Consider the following 19,831-nt stretch of genomic DNA (forward strand, 5'->3'; position numbering starts at 1 on the left):
ATCTCTGCTCTCTGAGCCCCACTTATGGTTTCCTCTTCCTATGAAGCCAGTCCACTCTGGGGAAGTGTGATCCACTGCTCCTATGCCCTTCCTTCTACTAATATATCTTGGTGGCTTTTTTCCTTTGGAAAGTTAGCCTGCTCTTGGGGGAGTGTCACCCCCAAATAACTTCTCATGCTCCTATACCATTCTTTATTGCTCAATCTTCCATGGTGGCTTTGATATTTAGGTTGTTTAGAAATAAGTGGTTTCCTGTCCTTTAGTCTCTTTCACTTTAGTTCATAGCAATATTTAAATTTTTGTCCCTAATATTAAAAAATAGCTTGTAAATTTTTGATAGTAAATTGTATTTTGTATTAACTACTGAACTTTTTTGTAGTAACCTGTGAACCTGAGCAACCTGTGAATTAAAAGTCTATGTTTTTTCTTACCCTTCTGAGTCTGGTGATTTCTTCATCCAAAAGGAACCCAACATAGATCCTTTAAGCCCCTCCTCTGAAGCCCATACTCCCATCTTCAGTTTCAGAATGCTAGCTCATTTGTTTAACAGTTATTTGTAATGGACCAAGAACTGATCCATTCTTAGCACCCTATGTTCCTTTTTTTTTTGCCCTCCAGAATTTAAGACTACATTCATCAAAGCCTACTTTCCAAAATGAGGGAGGTGATTGACCCCTTGCTCAGATCATATGAAGAGCATGCTGTGTACATTTTAGGGATGACTTTGTGCCTCCAGTGAAGGAAAATCAAGAATGGCCAGAGGACTCAAAACTATTAGCTGAATAAATAGTGAAAAGTAAAAAGGTTAAAATTTCACTCAACTATTTGTAGGGTTATTATGGAAAAGCAGTGAGGTCTTAATGTAGAATTAGAACCCAGTAGTGGACATTCCAGGGAGACAGATTTTGGTTCAATACATGTAATAACTTTTTCACAACTAGTCCTGTCCAAAAGTGTCATGAACTTATACCACTAAGAAGGTTCTGAATTTGCTATCACTAGAGAGATATCTTCAAGTCTAGTGTGGAGTATTATTTGGGTTGTAAGTTCTATAAAGGATTCCTGCTTAGATAAGTTGATCAAGGATCACTTCCAATTAAGATTTTAAAATGTTGTGAGAAACCTGAAACAGGAATTACAGAGATGTGAAAAGTAGAGGTATAAATGTTCCCCAAGATTAACCACTTATTTAGAACTAGATAACTGCTAGTGATTAGGGTGAGAAATCTTCAGGGTGACCAAAGTATCCTAACCCAAAATATCTAACCTCCTTTGTTTAACACCATCTAAAAACAAATACAAATTTTGTCTGCTTTTCTACTTGAATAAAAAATATGAATCTCCCCTTGTATCAAGGGTTACTGAATGTCATTCAGGAGGGGAAAGATTTCTCTGCTTTGTGTATGTCTTTAGCATAACTGATAATTTACAAGGTTCTGAGGAGGGAGAGGGTACTCCTTATAGAATTTCTAATAGCAAACCCTCTGCCCCAGGGGTATGACAGGGAGTACATGCTTAGAAAACAATCCATGACTGGCTATGGGAAGAACCCCTACTGAAAAAGCCATGGCAGAAAAGGCCATGAGAAGCAAGTCAGCCAAATGGTCTGATTTAGAGAGGGAATTGAAGAGATGGATTGAAGAGTATAAAGGGAATTGGAATTCCTGTGTCCACAAAGATGGCCAGCATGAAGCAAAGAACTGCTGATGAAAAAGAAGTGGCTGATTTCAAAGGAAGACACAATTGGTGCTTCAGGTTCATGAATGGACTAGGCATGTATCCACATACCAGACTTGCCCACAGAGTGCTTGTGGTCAACCACAGACCAGAGTACAGGCAGGAGAGCAGTCAAGAGTCTCTCCTAAGACAGTGATTCATTATTAAACACAGTTGAGGACCAGCTAATGGATGCAGTTTTGAGGGTGATGAGTTGTATGAATTTTGTGAATAAAACTTGAGTTCAATAACTTTATATAATACTTTTTTCCCCCCAAATTTCAGTCCCCAAAATTAAGGTGCATCTTATACATGGGAAAATATGGTAATTAAAAAAAAGCCAGAAACTATTTAAAGGAAAGGCTAATAGTTAATAAGATACATTTGATCACCCTGTTTTTGATCAGTCTAGTTTTAGTTAAAAATGGCAGGGAACAGAAGTGCAAAATAAAACAATGTGTAGGTCTAAATAGAATTCCAAAAGTTTTGGGCAATAACAGCATTTTGAAATGAGTCCATATTACTTATCGAAGTGATAGTTTTGAAATGTTTTCCTTTAAGTGTTATTATTATAGTCATACTGTGTATTTCTAATAAGTGATTTATAGTCTATATATCTTTTATATTCCATAATTCAGACTTTCTTTTTTATCAATTCACATTAGCTTCCTTTTTTGTTTTTTTGCAAGTGGGGTTAAGTGATTTGCTCAAGGTCACACAATTTGTGGAAATTTGAATGATTATTAAGTTTCCTACCCAGTGAAATCTAAACCTGCCAAATAGATATACACATATAAATGTTTTATATACATATATCTCTGGGGGGAGGGGGAGGTGGGTGAGAGAGGGAGGGAGGGAGAGAGAGAGAGAGAGAGAGAGAGAGAGAGAGAGAGAGAGAGAGATTCTAACTTACTCCACAAACACTAAACATCTGTGTGCTGTGTTGGGGGGGAAAAGGGCAAATACACAGTTACTGCTCTGAAGAAGCTTACAATCTAACAGAGAAAAATTGATAAATGATTGCTGCCTTGAGTTTCAAGGCCCAGTAAGAAATTTGAGGCAAAGATGACTTTCACTTAAGGGGATTAGAGAAGGCTGTGGATGAAGTGGCAACCAAATCAAAACCTGAAGAAGGGTGTCAGCAGGGACTTGTAAATTCCAAGCATGGGGGGTGCGGGCGGAAAAGCCAGATTCAAGAAATATTATAGGGATGGCTAGGTGGCACAGTGGATAGAGCACAGACCCTGGAGTCAGGAGTACCTGAGTTCAAATCCGGCCTCAGACACTTTAATAATTACCTAGCTGTGTGACTTGGGCAAGTCACTTAGCCCCATCTGCCTTGCATAAACCTAAAAAAAAAATAAATATAGTAAACAAATTTAAAGTGCTTGGGAACTAATTAGATATAGAAAGTGTTTAGATGAGATTTTTATTTTAAAAACAATAAAAACAAACTTTTATTCTTCAGAGCAGGAATTTCACTTTATCAAAAACACAGACAATGGAAAATTGCCTTTTAAAAAAAAAGAGCTGAATTTGTTGATGGAACACTGAGTATTTATTTTTAGTATAATAAAAATAAGCAGCATTGAAAACAAAGTGCTAAATAAAAGCCTCCCAATATAATGAGAAAAAAGTAATTAAATCTTCCAAGAAATTCTAAATAAAACAGACATTGAATAAGTTTCTTCTAAAAGTTGCTGACTTTAATCAGTTTGATGTAAAACTTGGACAGTGACTCTAAACAGCTGTGAATGACAAATCCAAGAACAGGAAAGAGAAGGAACCACAAAGAGCTGATCCACCAGCTCACTCATCATGTGTGGCCCCTACTCTGCAATTACAGAATAGAAGCACAGTTCTCTTGAACTTTGTTAGGATTAAGATTTAAATGGGAACCCTTCCCCACCCCTTGCAGATTTACTTGTTCCCTAATCCCCTTAAAAGTGGCCAAGTTGACAAGGCAAGTAACTTGTGAGAGATGAAAGGCAGGATATGAGAGTGAAGATAAATTTATTGTTCTCATAAATATCTGTTGAAAATAAAGGAAGGAAAAAGGCAGCAATGGCAAGATGGGAGTTGGGTTAGATTACAGATACCGGGATAATGGGGGAAAAAAACTAATGATCATAGCTGATAGCTAAGAATATCTGTCCAACTTTGGTAAATTCTCAAACATGTACATGGTTGTCTCATGCTAAATGGCTAGAAAGGCTTCCTTTTAGCTGACAGGTAGTGTTCTCCAAGCTATCGTGTGCCCTTCTCTTTTAGCATTTAGAGGCTACCACAGATCAGAGAATGGAGAAATGGCAGAGGGAAGAAGGATTGGGTGACCAGTGACCAACCTGGCCTTTATGGCAGGGAGTGAATGAGACAGGGGAAGACAATTTTCTTCTCACTGGGTAGAAAGGGCCACAGGCTTTCCTATATGGGAAGTGTTTTCAGCATCAAGAGTTGAAATTCAGAACACATTTTCCCAAAGAACAATATCAAAAGGCTCAGTGGCCTAATTAAATCCTTAATGCAATTTAACAAAAATTTATTAAGTGCCTGCTATGGTCAAGGCACTGTACTAAGGACAGAGGACACAAAGATTCAGTAAGACACAGCCCCTTTATAGTCCAATAATACAGGTGAAATAATATTGGTCTGAATAGAGGTCATACCTTTAAAATGGCATGGGGAAAAATACATACATGCATGCATACATAAGTGCATGCATACATACATACAGAGAGAGAGAGAGAGAGAGAGAGAGAGAGAGAATGCTAATTACAAGCCACACTTAGATTATATATAAATCAGACCGAAGGGGAAAAGTGTAGCCCATAATAAGTCCAATATGGTATTGGAGGAGGGGTATTCATAAAGTCCTTGTCCACTCTGGAGCTTAATAATTTAGGCTGTAGACATGATAGACACAATCTGTAAATATCATTGCAAAGCAAATTTATTAAGGCTCAGGAAAACAACATTACATAGATTTACACAACGTGTTCTCATTTTAAATCTTGTGACAAATGAACACTAGCTACTGTGAGGATGAAAAAGACAAACTGCATCAACAGTAAGAAGGAAATTAAATTTGCCTTTCAATGCTACTTACAGATTGTTTCATAATTACAACCTAAGTCAGTAAAGTTTAAAAGTTACAAGTTTAAAAGGTTTAAAACTGCATAATGAACTTGATTTAAGACCTTTATCAGTTACATTCTGATTTAAAGTCTTTTGTGGTCTGGCCTCAGAATCTAAACACACCATGTATTTTCCTGGTGAGCAATGTATTCTGTATTCTAAAACAAATAATTTCCAATTAAACTTTAAGAACACAGCCCTTTCTTAAGTTGGGAGCTGCCTGTATTAAAAATACAATCAGCCAGGCATTGTGGTGCACACCTGTTAGAATCTGCTACTGGGGAGGCTGAGGCTGCTGGTTTGCTTTGAACCTGGAAATTCTGAGCCACAGTTAAGACTAAAGCTGACCAGGTGTTTGCACAAGTCTGGCACCAATGTGGTGAGCCCCCAGGAAGCAGAGATGGAAAAATAAGCAGGTTAAAGCTTCCAAACCAATCAATCAGCAGTGGGATCGGGCCCTGAGTAGCCACTGCACTTCTAACCTGGGTGACATTGTGAGACCCAGTCTCAAAAAAAAAAAAAAAAAAGTAAAGAAATACAATCAAAGCTTTTCAATAATACTGCCCCAGTGATTGCCTGCAATGTTACCATTGAGTTAAATGTATTAAAGAACGAAGATAATATTTTCCATGGCTCTGTTTTTCCTCAAGGCATTCGAATAACCCTGGGTAACTAGCATGACATAAGTGAATTTTTTTTATATTAAAGTTAAGTCTTGGACTTAGATCACCTTGATTTCATTTTAAATATACATTTTCCCCCACTTTTTTCTATCACATGCTTTTTCAAAAAAGATGGGCAAAACATTTCTTCAATACATTATGCATATTTTGGAATAATCAAAAGATAGCTAGCACTGGGTAAATGATTATATTCCTTATTTGTAAGTATCATAAGAACATGTTATATAACCTTCAATTTAAAAAGCAAGATCTACAACTGATAAAATCAGAGACAACATTCAAATTTTAAGATCAACCTATATAACTTTAAAGGAAAAAAAAATTGTTTTCTGGCCTGGACCCTTTCTTTCACTAAAACCAAAGATTTGTGGGGATTTAAAACTAAAAGAAAATGTTCACAAAGCATCATTCCCTTTACTTAGTCAATATTCTATTCACAAATGTGCTAACAGTTTTCTCCTTAAGTGCTTTTGTCAGAAGTAATTTTTCACCTTTACTAAAACATGGTTTCTCACATGCACAAAAATTTCAAAAAATGCCCGATTCTACTTCACCTCCCATAAATGACATTTAAGCAATACACCAGAATCTGAACCCCAGAAACAGGAGGCTTTTGCTTCCCCCTCTCCAATTCTCCTCTGCTCTCAAATGATTATGCTCAAGCAGAGATCTAGTACTCAACACAATGGGCATTGAGCTACTCGTAATACCTGGAATTTAAACACCACTTTTTTATCCAAAGTTGCAAAGAACTTTACAAAAAATTGTCACAAATTTATACATAAGGAAATTGAGGCATAGAAGTTAGTTGAGTTAGAAGTGATTTTTCTTGAGCCCTAATGCAGGCCAGTGGTGGGATGTGGGATTTATGACTTCTGGTCCATTGAGTTAAATGTTAACATATTCTTTCTCAACATAATTAGCCTCAAAATCTGCCTAAATAGATACTGACATTTACATGGATCAAAAAAGGAGGTGAGGGGCAAATACAAAAAATTTTTTTGTAAACAGTTCTTATATCATACCCACTGCAGAATGTTTAATGAAGCATTCGAGTCTCAGCTCTTAAGACAAAAGCAATGTTATAACTCAAAGTCAAATATGTACTCATTGGCCAGATAGATTCGTCGGAATATGAGAGCTGCCAATGCTAGAGTCAGGATGATGATCAAGACGGCTGATCCAATATGATCCATATTGGGGTTGGCTCTTGGCTGCTGGACCTGAACATCAGGTGAAGTCGATGATGTTCTTCTTTGACTTTGCTGCTGGGCCCGGCGTTGTCGCGGGCTCATAGAGGTATTCTTGGAAACAGTTTGGGGAGGCTCTTGTAGGGATGTTGCAGCAATGTTCTGAGTATCATACTAAAAAATTTTAAGAATTGTTAATTGAAATAGACAAATAAAATGAACACACACACATACACACACTCTCCCAAAATGTTAAAATAGAGAACTAAATATGGACAAAAACAGGGTTATCATTCTAGGCTCCTGAAACTAGCCTTAGGTTTGAACTTAAATAGATTGATGGGGTAGAGTAAGAGTAAAGATTTGTCCAGAGCTTTCTCTACTGAAAAGTTACCCATAAAAATTGGCCTTCTAGCAATGCTTGCTAAAACTATGTTCTTGATTACTCTAATTTCTCTGTCTTCCTTTCCTCAGGACAGTTGTATAAAAAACACAAGTTGACTGCTAGTTTCAATTTGATAAGCCAAAGGCAGCAGCAGTTAATATGACTTTTCTGTATTATATACTGTTTTGGAATATATGTATGTATACATATATATATATATGTATGCAAAATTAGTCATTTTGCCTTAGTCTTAAGATATTATCTTGGAATTGTATTAATCTTATAAAACTGGACTCAAGTTTCCAAAATCATAGTGCTTCATCTCAAAACAGACATGCTACTTTCTAACCAAAAATGCTGTGTTGTCACCCATTGTTATGATCTGTGGCAGACAGTCCCTAAAGGCAGTATATTCTGGGATGGCCTGAGATCTTCTAGGAGAGGAATGATGGAAAGAGTAAGGATGACTGGGTGACTGTGGATTAAGGACATTTGAAGCAGGCCCATCTTTTACTGTGATATATTTTTATTCAAGAAAAAAGCTTGACCTGGAAGGATTTGCATGAACTGATGCTGAGCGAGATGAGCAGAACCAGAAGTACACACTAACAGCAACATGGGGGGTGATGATCAACCTTAATGTACTTGCTCATTCCATCAGTGCCACAATCAGGCACAATTGTGGGGTATCTGTGATGGAGAATACCATCTATATCCAGAGAAAGAATTGTGGGGTTCGAACAAAGACCAAAGACTATTACCTTTAATTAAAAAAAAACAACTGGTTATCTTATTATGTAATCTTGCTATCTATTATATTTTATTTTTTTTCTTCTTAAGGATATGATTTCTCTCTCAACACATTCAATTTAGATCAATGTATAGCATGGAAACAATGTAAAGACTAACAGACTGCCTTCTGGGGTGGGGGAGGGAAGCAAGATTAGAGGAAAAAATTGTAAAATTCAAAATAAATAAAATCTTTCACAAAAAAAGACAAAAAGCTTGAGTCTGGAATTTGTCTTGATTTCCTAGTTCAAGACCAATCATAAGAAAATCTAATTACTACATCATTCAACATAGGGCTCTTCTCATAGGAGAAGAAAAATATAGTTTCACTGAATTTTTTGTACTAGCACCACCTCTGCCATCTATGAGTTCAAATACTGGCTCTGCCATTTACAAGCAGAGTATGATGCTAGAGAGTCTAAAATCAATTGAAAAACTGAAATGTTAAATGAGGAAAAAAATATCACTTTAAACTTGTGATACTTTTTTTCTAAGAACCCACAAAGGTTTAACAGTCCATATCTTTCTCTCCTATGATATCATTTATGAAGCACATAGGGTAGGTATCCTGAATTTACAGATGGAGAAACAATTATAGACTCTCAAAATAACAAAACAGGAAGGCAAAAGTAAAGACATTAGCTTCTTATATATTCAAATTCTTTGACTTTATTATTTTTGCTACCTAAAGAAATTAAATAATATAGTAGTAGCATTTTATAAAGTGTTCATAAATTGTAATTTTCCAATATATAAGCAAATACCTGGTAATAAATACACAAGTTGAATTATGGCAAACAAGCTAGAAAACATTCAAAATAAAGTATTAGTTTTTCTTGGCTAGTTAACAAGATTAAAATAGTAAGAATACATTCAATTCCATTTAAAATAGTAAAATTCCTTACTTTCCAAGAGAAAAAAAGATATACAAATTCCTAAGAGTAATAAAAAATATTTGTATATGGAACTATCAATACAAAGTCTAGGATTAAAAAAAAAACCTAGCTAGCCTAAACTTAACCCAAATTAAACCAAACCTTTCACTTTCACTTTGTACTTGCTTAACTAATTAAGAGTTTTTAAAATAAATCTTAATCCTTCCTCAAAACCTAGCCAAACAAAAAAGCTTACCAAACTAATATCCAGTTCCCAGAGGAAAGAAACCTCAGCTTTAAAAACACCTGCTTATGTAACATAGGTAATCTGATTCTTTAAAATATTAATCTACTTTGGATATCATCAAGGTTCTTCAAATGCAAAAATATGGAGATTTTATCTACTTTTAAGTCTTTAACTGGGTTCAGTTATATCACATGGTCATCTGTTATGTTAAAAACCACTGATTTAAATCCAGCTGATACAACTAAGCTTTCAGCAATTGTTGCAATTTTTAACAATTTTCTCCTTTAAATAAGAAAAAATTTTAAAGATAAAAACCAACAATTATGATTTAAGTCTTAAGAGCAGGTAGTAGGTTTGCAAAGATTCAATTTACACCTCTTCTGCAGGCAACACTTGCCCATATCCCATTCTCTATTTCATTCCAGTCCTTGTTACCACTGCCCATAAAAGTTGTAATGAACAAATTTATGATTATTAGAGAAATTATATTCACATGTAAAATAAGGGGAAAATCTAAAAAAAAATAAAAATAAAAATAAACTCCTTAGTTGATTTGATCCTGGGATAGTTAAGACTGGTCTGTCTGGTTATACCTACCTGCCTCCAAATGCCTTCCACAAATACTGCCTTAATTTTTTTTACTTGATTTTGTTTAACTCATCAACATTCTATGGATATGAGGTTAATATCCCCCTTAAAAATTCAACTATATCTGAAATTCTTATAGGACTATCAGTTATTCACACAAAATGTAACTTAACTCAAATCACTTTTCTCCAAACTCTTAAAACTAACTTGCACTAAAGGAGAGAAATTTCAGGGAATAATTGTGAGTGGGCAGACCTCAGTGACATACTGAAGTTGAAGGTGAGAGGGTGTTTCAAGGAGTCTGAGGGCTTTATAGAACACTTGGGAAGGTCAATGACAACCTGAAGCACATCCAAAAAAGCAAACCAGGTTGATAAGGAGTAGAAACTAGGTCATCTGAGGATCTGTTTAAATTCCTGGGGAAGTTTAGCTGGAAAAGAAAAGACTAAGAAAGGACATAAAAGCTATCTTCAAATTTTAGAAGCAGCAGAACACTATGGAAAGGGTACTAAGATAATGAATGGTAGGCACAGACACAAATCCTTTTATTTATTTGTTTGTTTGTTTGTTTGTTTAAGACTAAGAGGTCAAGATCACAGCCAGATAATTATTAAGTGTCTGAGGCTGCATTTGAATTTAGGTACTCCTCGGGGGCCAGTGCTAGTGTGCTCTATCCACTGTACCACCTAACTGCCCCCCAGACCCAAATTCAATCCTAGCTCTGCCACTGACTATCTGAAGAACCTGAAGTCTCTTCACTTCTCTGGCTCACAGTGTCTTTATTCGTAAAAGGAAGGAGTTGGGAAAGATGACCTCTCAGGTCCCTTTCCACTTTACATATAATATAACAAGTCTGTTATTCTGGGCAAGGAACATAGTGAAAATGCAGAGGCAGATTTTGGCTCAAATAAAAAAAAAATTCCTAATAGAAGTCACATAAGAATGGAATGAGTTGAGGCAGCTAGGACAGGATAGCAGTTGGATAGAGCATCAACCCTGGAGTCAGGAGGATGATATGAGTTCAAATTCAGACTCAGACACTAAATACTGACCCTGGGCAAGTCACTTAATCCCACTGCCTTGCAAGAAACAAAAACAAAAGAAACAAAAAGAACAGAGTGAACTACTTCAGCAGGTAGAAGGCTCTATGAAGTTCAAAGAGCCTTTTTTTCTAGAACTCACAAATAATTCCAACTCCAACTCATTCAGTTTACAACTTTGAAGTAATTCTGGAATCACTTTGATCTTCCCTCTCCTTCTTAATATTTGTGTGAAAGCAGCTATCAAGTTTTTTTTCTTTTAGAAATTTTTTTATATTTAATATTTATTTATTCTCATTTTGTACAAATAATGTTTTTATATATTAATAAAATATTCTTGTTTGAGAGTAAACAAAATACCCCCTTCCCCAAAAAAATATAGACTTGCTTGAGTGATAAAAGGGGAGAGCAAAAAATTAAAATTAAAAAAAATAGTAATAATTGTAGGTATGGCCAGGTGGTACAATGGACGGAGCCAGGAACCTGGAGCCAGGAACCTGGAGCCAGGAGCACCCGAGCCCATATCCGGCCCCATACACCCAAACAATCACCCAGCCATGTGACATGCAAGCCACCCCAAGCCCACTGCCCAGCAAAACCCAAAAAGCAACCGAAAATAAAATAAAATAGTAATAATAGTAGGGGTGGCTGTGTGACGGACAGAGCATTGGCCCTTGAGCCAGGAGCACCAGGGTCCAAATCCAGCCTCAGGCACCCAATGATCGATCACCTTGCTGCCTGGGGCTGCAGGCCACCCAGCCCTATTTGCCCTGCACCTCCCCCAAAAATAATAATAATAATAAAAATGTGCTTCAGTCTGTGTTCCAACACCAACAACTCTGTCACGGGTGGATCACATTCTTTATGGTAAGTCCATGGCAAAAGTTACTTCCATATTTTTCCACCGTTGCCACTGCTGATCGCAACTCCCTCCTTTCTTATTTCTCCACTACCACGTACTATATTTTCTCTCTCCTTTCACTTTGACTCTGCTGTAGGGTCGCTGAGTGGCCCAGCAGACAGATCCCTGGTCCTGGGGCCAAGAGGCCCCAAGCCCCCCTACTACCCCTTAGGCCCAGCATCCACCTGGCCCTATGGTCCTGGACAGGCCACCCAATCCCAGCCCCTTGCAAGAAGTAAAAAAGAAAATGTGTTATATCTGACCACTCTCCCACCATGGTCCATCCTCTCCTCCATCACTCACATACCCCCCTTCCCCCTGTCCCCCCCTTTTCTTCTTATTCCATATGTCTATACCCCATTGAGTATATATGCTGTTTCCTCTCCTAGCCAGCTCTGATGAGAGCAAAGATTCCCTCATTCCCCCTTGCCTTCCCTTCCATATCATCGCAATAGCTCAGTATAATAAAGAAAAATATTATTATATGAAATATCTTGGCCTATTGCCCCCTCTCCTTTTTCTTTCTCCCATTACATTTCCTTTTTCTATTGACTCCATTTTTACACCATATTTTATCTTCGAATTCAGCTTTCTCCTGTGCTTCAACTATAAAAGCTCCTTCTAACTGCTCTATTAACTGAGGAGGTTCATATGAGTATTATCAGTGTCATTTTTCTATGCAGGAATACATACAGTTCATCATCATTAAGTCCCTCATATTTCCCCCTTCTCCTCCAATCTCTATGCTTCACCTGAGTCCTGCATTTGAAGGTCAAACTCTGTTCAGCTCTGGCCATTCCAACAGGTACATTTGAAATTCCCCTGGTTCATTGAAAGTCCATCTTTTTCCCTGGAAGAGGACATTCAGCCTTGCTTGGAAGTTGATTCTCGGTTGCATTCTAAGCTCTTTTGCCTTCTGATATATTATATTCCAAGCCCTACGAGCTTTTAATGTAGTTGCTGCTAAGTCCTGTGTGATCCTGACTGCAGCTCCACTGTATTTGAATTGTGTCCTTCTGGCTGCTTGTAATATTTTCTCTTTAACTTCGGAGTTCTGGAACTTGGCTATAACATTCCTGGGGGTTGGTTTTTTGGGGAATCTCTTTCTCGGGTAGATCAGTGGATTCTCTCCATTTCTATTTTGCCCTCTGCTTCTAGGATATCAGGGCAATTTTCCTGTAGTAATTCTTTGAAAATGATGTCAAGGCTCTTTTCCTGATCGTGACTTTCAGGTATTCCAATAATTTTTAAATTATCTTTCCTAAGTCTGCTTTACATATCAGTTGTTTTTTCAATGAGATATTTCACATTTTCTTCTAATTTTTCATTTTTTTGGTTTTGAAGTATTGAGTCCTGATTTCTCGTAAATTCATCAATATCCCTGAGTTCTATTCTTTGTCTGAAGGATTTGTTTTCCTCAGAGAGTTTTCTTATCTCATTTTCCATCTGGCCAATTTTGCTTTTTAAGGCATTCTTCTCCTCAATAACTTTTTGAACTGTTCTATCCATTTGACCTAAGCTGGTTTTTAGCATGCTGTTTTCTTCAGCATTTTTTGGATTTCCTTGACTAGGCTGCTGACTTCATTTTCATGTTTTTCCTGCATTTCCCAGTTTTTCTTCTATCTCCCTCATTTGATTCTCAAAGTCTTTTTTGAGCTCTGTCATAGCCTGAGCCCAATTTCTTGTCTTGGAGTCTTTACATGCAGGAGCTTGTGCTTCCTCATCTTCAGACTGAGTATTTTGATCCTTCTTGGGATCATAGATAATGTATTTCTCAATGATATTCCTCTTGTTTTTATGCTTGCTCATTTTACCAGCCTAAGCCTGTTTTGGGGGGTGCTTCCTAAGCTTTTGGGACACTCCCACAAGGGTCTCAGTGTGTGAGGCTCTGTCCTCCCTCCTGGTCTGTGAATGACCATAAGCGCCCCCCTCTGCCACGGGGCTGAGGTGGGGGGGGCCCTGTTGTTCTATTGGGGGGCCTAGACTGCGATCAGGTTCTGAATGTGGTCAGAACCCCAGAGGCCTGTTCCAGAGGCAGAGGACAGAGCTCGGCAGTCTCTTTTCACTTCCCTCCTAGGTTCAATGGGCTCATGCCCTGGGGGCTCCTGCTTAGTGGTTCTGCCTGCTTCTGCTTCTGTTTCCTGGATCTGGCCACACTGCTGCTGGCTGTGTGCCCTGAGGACTGGGATTCACATGCTAGCTCTGGCAGAGGTCCCTCGCTGTTCCCCCACTTTGTGCCCAGTGCTCCCCGGGGTGCAGCTCAGGAAACTCCCCCAGTGCTGTGAGCTGTGGCTCCCAGCACCCTGGGGCTGCCTTCAGGAGGCTGAAGTTCTAACAGGCCACCCCTCTGGTGGGCCCCGGCCCCGGGGAGCAGAGCCTTTCTGCTCTTTTCCTGCCTCACTGGATCCCTCTGTGGGTTCTGTCTCTCGAAAGTTTATTTAGAGTCCTTAGTTTCAAAGATTTATGAGAGAGCGCCTAAGACAAGATCCGCTCTTGTTGCCATCTTGGCTCCGCCCCCCCCAGCTATCAAGTTTTGTTTACCAGTCTACCTGCACCCATATAGCTTCTGTCTATCTTATTCTCAACTCAAAGAGCCAGTTCAGGACCTCATCATCTCTCATGTGAGTAACTTTTTAACTGGTCTCCCTGCATCCAGTCTCTTCTTTAATTCAAATTCCACAAAGGATCCCAAATTCATATTCTTAAAACACAGGACTGACCATGTCCTCTTCAAATATCTTCAATGACTCCCCAGGGACTCTATGATAAAATATTAGTTCTTCAACTTGACTTTTAACATTTAAAGCTTCCACAATATGCTCTGACTTATCTTTCCAGTCTTATTTCTTATTATGCCTTTACAAATGATTCAATCCAATAAAACTGGGCTGGTAGCTCTTTGCCACACCTGACAACCCAGCTGTGCCTCTCTAACTTTGAACAAGTGATTTCCTATAACTGATATACACCTTACCCCTTAGGAAGCTTGGCTTTCTTCAAAAGCACAGTTCCAGGGCTACCTCATATACAGAGCCATTTATAATTCCTCATTCTCAGTTTTTCCTGGAATTCTTTTTTTTAAAACATATTTTGTTATTTACTTCTAGACTTATTTTATCAGTCCAGTATAACTAGCATTTATGCAAAATGCAAAAAGGTTTGCAAAGCTCTTCATCTATATTATCTCATTTAGTCTTCACAATAGCCTTCTGGGGTAGGCACTATTATTATTCCCATTTTAACACTGAGGAAACAATCTGAAAGAGGCTAAATGACCTTCCCAGGGTCACATAGCTTCTAAGTGTCTGAGGTAAAATTTAAAAGTCAGGTCTTCCTGACTCCTTGTTTGCTATCACCAGAACCTCCTAGCAGCCACCAGTAGAATATATGGTCCTTGAGAGTCTGTTAATCATTTTTGTCTTTGTTTCCCCACAAATTAGCAGAGTGTCAAGTGAAATCGCAGGTTTTTAATAAATGTTTGTCTAGGGGCAATTAGGTAGTGCAGTGGATAGAGTCAGGAGGACCTGAGTCCAAATCCATCCTGACACTTAATAATCACCTAGCTGTGCAACCTTGGGCAAGTCACTTAATCCCATTTAAATTAAAAAATTTCAGATATATATATATATATATATATATATATATATATATACACACACACACACATACACACACACACACACACACACACATATAAAATAAATGTTCGTCTAATTAAACCTAATACAAGAGAGAAGTTTCCTCTTCAGATACATGACAGACTGAGACCTGTTGTCTTTTTTTCAAATCTGTGATTCTTAGGACTTGCAGGAAAGGATACAATACAATAAAATGGGGAGGTGGACAGAGGGGTGGAGAGATGCCAAAAATAAACTAAACCTACCTCAAACTTTTGCTTAGGCCTAGCACACAGGAAAACAAGAATGAAGCACCTCCTCTCTTCCCCTCTGGTTAATGCTCTGCTATCAGCATCCATATGAGCTATTACTATTAGAATCATAACATATTAGGGCCGAAAAGTGCCTCAAGATCACTTAGTCTGGGGGGGGGGGGCACAGGTAGGTGGTGCGGTCAGAGCACTGGCCCTGGAGTCAGGAGGACCTGAGCTCAAATCCAACCTCAGACACTTAATACTTATTTAGTTGTGTGTGTGACCTTGGGCAAATCACTTAAACACCATTGCCTTGTAAAAATCAAAATAGCTCACTCAGTTCACTGCACTCATTTTAAAGAGGATCCATACAGTTTAGCTTTCTTATAGCTTAAATAAGTTCTTGTGAGTTAACCTGTTTTGGGGAAATCTTCAGTTCTAAATAACCAATTTACAAAGGATAGTTTGAAACATAACATTTTCATAAGTATTATTTGAAAATAAATTTTCAGTAATCAAGAAGAATCACTATTTGTAGGTTTTAGAAAATATAACAATTAAGAACCCCAGTTCCTGAAAAGATAAGAAAACTGATGAGGGGAAAATAAAAAGTGACAATCTTTACTATTGGAAAAGAGAAGCATTCTTATTTTCTACATTTCTAAAAGGTTAGGAAAAATATAAGTACGTATCAAGATGCAACAGATGGCCTGATGTTTTCTGACGTGTTAAAATTTTTACCAATCCCTCGCCCCCTCACTGCTAAAAACATAGCTTATCTGGGATTTGATGATAAATTCTCACTGAATTCATGTAGTATTCTCAAAGTAGCTGCCCTGACCCAAAACCAGGTCTCAGCTGTTTCTATAATGGCTGGATTATATAATCACTGTCATGGAAAATTTATATGAAAATGGTAAAAGAATTTCATTTTAAATTATGGAATAGTTATAAAACTTAAAACATACAGTAACATTAAACCAATCAAGTTTTAAAAATAAAATATTCACAATTAATCAATCAAACAGATTATATGAAGTGCTCATTAAGTGCTAGAGCTTGTTTAGCACTGGGGAAACAAAGAAAACAACAATAATAAAAAAAAGGTGGCATTTATATAGATCTTGAGGTATTCAAAGCAATTCATACGCATCCTATTTGATGAAAGTACCTTCTGTCAAGCAAGCATTCTAATGAATGACATAATATAAATTAAGTTCTCTGAAAGGAGATGACTCTTCAGTTGAGTTTTAAAGAAGCCAGGATTCTAAAACTTGGAGATTGAATGGGAGAGCATGTTAAGTATGCATAGGAGGAATAATCAATGCAGAAAAGGGAAATCAAAAGTTATATTCTAATGAAATAGCTTTATAAATGGTTCACAGAGATCTCAGGTGGAAGGGAGTAAGATTCCTTTCTAAACAACAAGGGCCAGCTTGTGAATTGAGAAGAACTTAAAATGCTAAACAAAGAACTTTACATTTTATTTTGGAAACCCTAGGAAGTCACTGGAGTTAGCCCAGGGGATGAGCAAAGGGAATGAAATTAGGAACATCACTGAGAGCTTTGGGAAAAATGGACTGAGTGGGAAGAGACTTAGGGTAGGCAGACCAATGAGAAAGCCACTTCAATATGCAGATGAGATATAAGCACCTGAATAAGGGTGCCAGTTGTGTGAATGAACAGAGGGGACATATGTGATAAGGTAGAGAAAAAAAAAAATCACAAAATCTGGCAACTGACAAATTTTTTAAAGTATATTTACAGGTATGCCATTCTGTGGCCTTCAGGACCTCTGCAGACCTTTTCTTCCTGTGCTTATGCACACAGATGATGTTCTTCTCTGACCAAGCCTCATGTTTTGAAAAATAATTTCCTTGTGGCTTGAAAATGAGTTTAACCAACTCATTCTGACCTACACTATTTTTCTCTAACTTCTTCACCGGTATTCTAGCAGGACAACTTATAATAACAGGTACAATGGATTTAAGTTCCCTTTTTGCTGTACTGCTAAATGCAAATAATTTGAAGTGTTATATGAAAGGAAGCTCTCTGATAACATTCCTGAATAGTACCATAAAGAAATTCAATAAGGATAAATTAATAAAGCATTAAAGTTGGTGATAAATGATATGTATCCTTTGAAAATTGTACTTTATGTCCCTTCCATTTTCCCCATTTTAATAGAGGCTAGAATCTGATTTTAAAAATAGTTATAATATGTACTTGTAGTTATCAAAAACAAACAATAATATGATGGTATGCTTTATTTCAAAAGGGCTGCTACTGGCAATGTTAGCTAGCTAAGCTATTATTAACAGAATTTATATCCAATAGCTTAGACTAAAGATGATAAGATATTTGGGCCATAAAAATTGCTCGTCTTAAAACCCTATGCTTTTATGCTCCAGTTGGAAAATGTCACCAATAAAAGAGGAAAAGCAGGGAAAAATCACTATTAAAAGAAGCAAGCATCTTACAATGATCTTGAAAAGTTCCATTCTCCCCATAAATATATTAAAATCAAAAATTAATTTTTAAGAAATAACAGATATGGCAAGTAAATTATTTTCTTGACATTTTCTGAATCAAAAATTATAGAAAACCTTTACAATTCAGAAAAAGCAAATATAATTATATGGAAGACTTCCAAATCCCTCAGGGTTCATGGTTTCACATAGGTCCTGGTGCAAACTCCATACTTCCCAACTCCAGAAACTTTTTTCTGACTTGGTGAAGGCTGATGAGTTGCCAAGGACTAAATAGGGAGCAAAGGGAGAGCATGAGAACTGAAGGTTACTGTTTGCCATTTATAGCCAAGGTAGTTTCTCTGAAACCTCCCTATGAGTTCAACAATTATTTCTTTGGAAACCATTTATTCCAAAAAATAAGTTACAATCTAAGAGGCAATTTTAAAAGCACTACCATATCAACTGTAATCACTGATTTCCTTAAAAATCTACCTCAAACTCAACAAATTCAAACTGAATTTACCTCTCTCCCAAAACCTACTCATCATCTTCCTTACTTCTCATATTCTGCCTATGGTACTATGATTCATTCACTTAGTCACCCATGGTTATTACTTTGATTTTTCTTTGATATTATCTCCCAAATCTAAACAATTACAAAGTCAACTCTAATTTCTCCATATTTCTTGTATCACCCTGCCTAAGTACTACAAAAGCCTCCACAGCCAGCCTGTTTAAGTCTGGTCTTACATGCTCCAATTGATTCTTCACATTGGTACCAAATTACTGTTCCTTATGAACAGACCAATTCTTGGTGGTTTTCTATTCAAACCTTTTAAGTAGTTCCCTATTACCTAACAAATAAAATTCAAGCCACTACTACTTCTCAACTGTACTTCCCCATTTCCCATATACATCTTATCTCTATATGCATTTTCTAATGTCATTCTGTTTAGAATGTTCTCCCTTCCTATAAGGGAGGGCAGTAGTAATGAGGATGGAAAAGAAGATATAAAACTGATTCAAAGGAGTTTCTGGGAGAAAAACTGACAAGATTAAAAAAGAATAGAGAATCAAGGAATCTTGTTTCAGTCATTTTTTAAGGCCTGAACTGGATATAACCAAGTGGAGATATACAGAAAGTAGTTCTATTTAGAACCAACCTTTGGAGAAGAGATCAAGGCAAAGTAAATAGATTTGAGTCATTTGTCTAGAGATAACTGTTGAAGTTACAGGAATAGATGAGATCAAAGAAGACAATTCAGAGAGAAAAAAGGCAAAACCCTAGGAAGCACACTTATTTAGGGAAGAGAAATTTAAAAAAAAGTAACAAGACAGAAAAAGAGAGTTTAGTGGTGTAGGAAGAAAACCAGAATAATACTTTGCTACAGACGTCAAGAAAATAAAGAATTTGAGATAGGAGTAGTCAATGAGCAGTATCAAATGCTACAGAAAAATTGGGAGACAATGAGAAGAGAACACTGATCAATGATAACTTTCCATAGAGAAATTTCAATTGAGTAGGGAGAACAGAAACCAGTTTTCCAGGGATTACAGAGTAATATAAGGACATAAAAAGTTCTAATTCTTAATTGCGCAATAAAAGTTTACCTTCAGAGGTCTCTGGAAAAATACTAGGAAGTGTTATTTTTAAGCTTAAGAGACACTCTGTCCTGATAACAAGAGTATAAAATAGTTCCAGGATGAAGGATAACTGTAGCCTTCTTTGATGATCCTTTCCTTTGAAGCTGGCCTGTTTCTGACTCCTCTCTTCCAAGCTATAAAATGAATTCAAAGGACTTTCACATCTGTGTGTATATTTAGAAAATTTCACATGAACTTCATTTTTTTTTCTGCAAGACAATGTAATTTGCCTCTGGTCACAGCTAGGTAATTATTAAGTGTCTGTGTCCAGATCTGAATTCAGGTTCTTTTGGTGC

The 19,831-nt window shown here is 37.1% G+C and overlaps 1 protein-coding gene across 1 annotated transcript in view; it reads right to left on the reverse strand.

Moving 5' to 3' along the window:
* Positions 1 to 3,712: 3,712 nt before the first annotated feature.
* Positions 3,713 to 19,831, reverse strand: part of UBE2J1 (ubiquitin conjugating enzyme E2 J1) — a 43,725-nt gene continuing 27,606 nt past the window's right edge. Inside the window, exon 8 of the mRNA XM_074187139.1 lies at positions 3,713 to 6,898. Coding sequence (XP_074043240.1) covers positions 6,617 to 6,898 — 282 coding nt within the window. The 3' untranslated portion in view covers positions 3,713 to 6,616. The remainder of the gene's footprint in view (positions 6,899 to 19,831) is intronic.

The sequence above is a fragment of the Macrotis lagotis genome, chromosome 5 (genome assembly GCF_037893015.1).
Source record: "Macrotis lagotis isolate mMagLag1 chromosome 5, bilby.v1.9.chrom.fasta, whole genome shotgun sequence".
In the NCBI taxonomy this organism is placed as follows: Eukaryota; Metazoa; Chordata; class Mammalia; order Peramelemorphia; family Peramelidae; genus Macrotis; species Macrotis lagotis.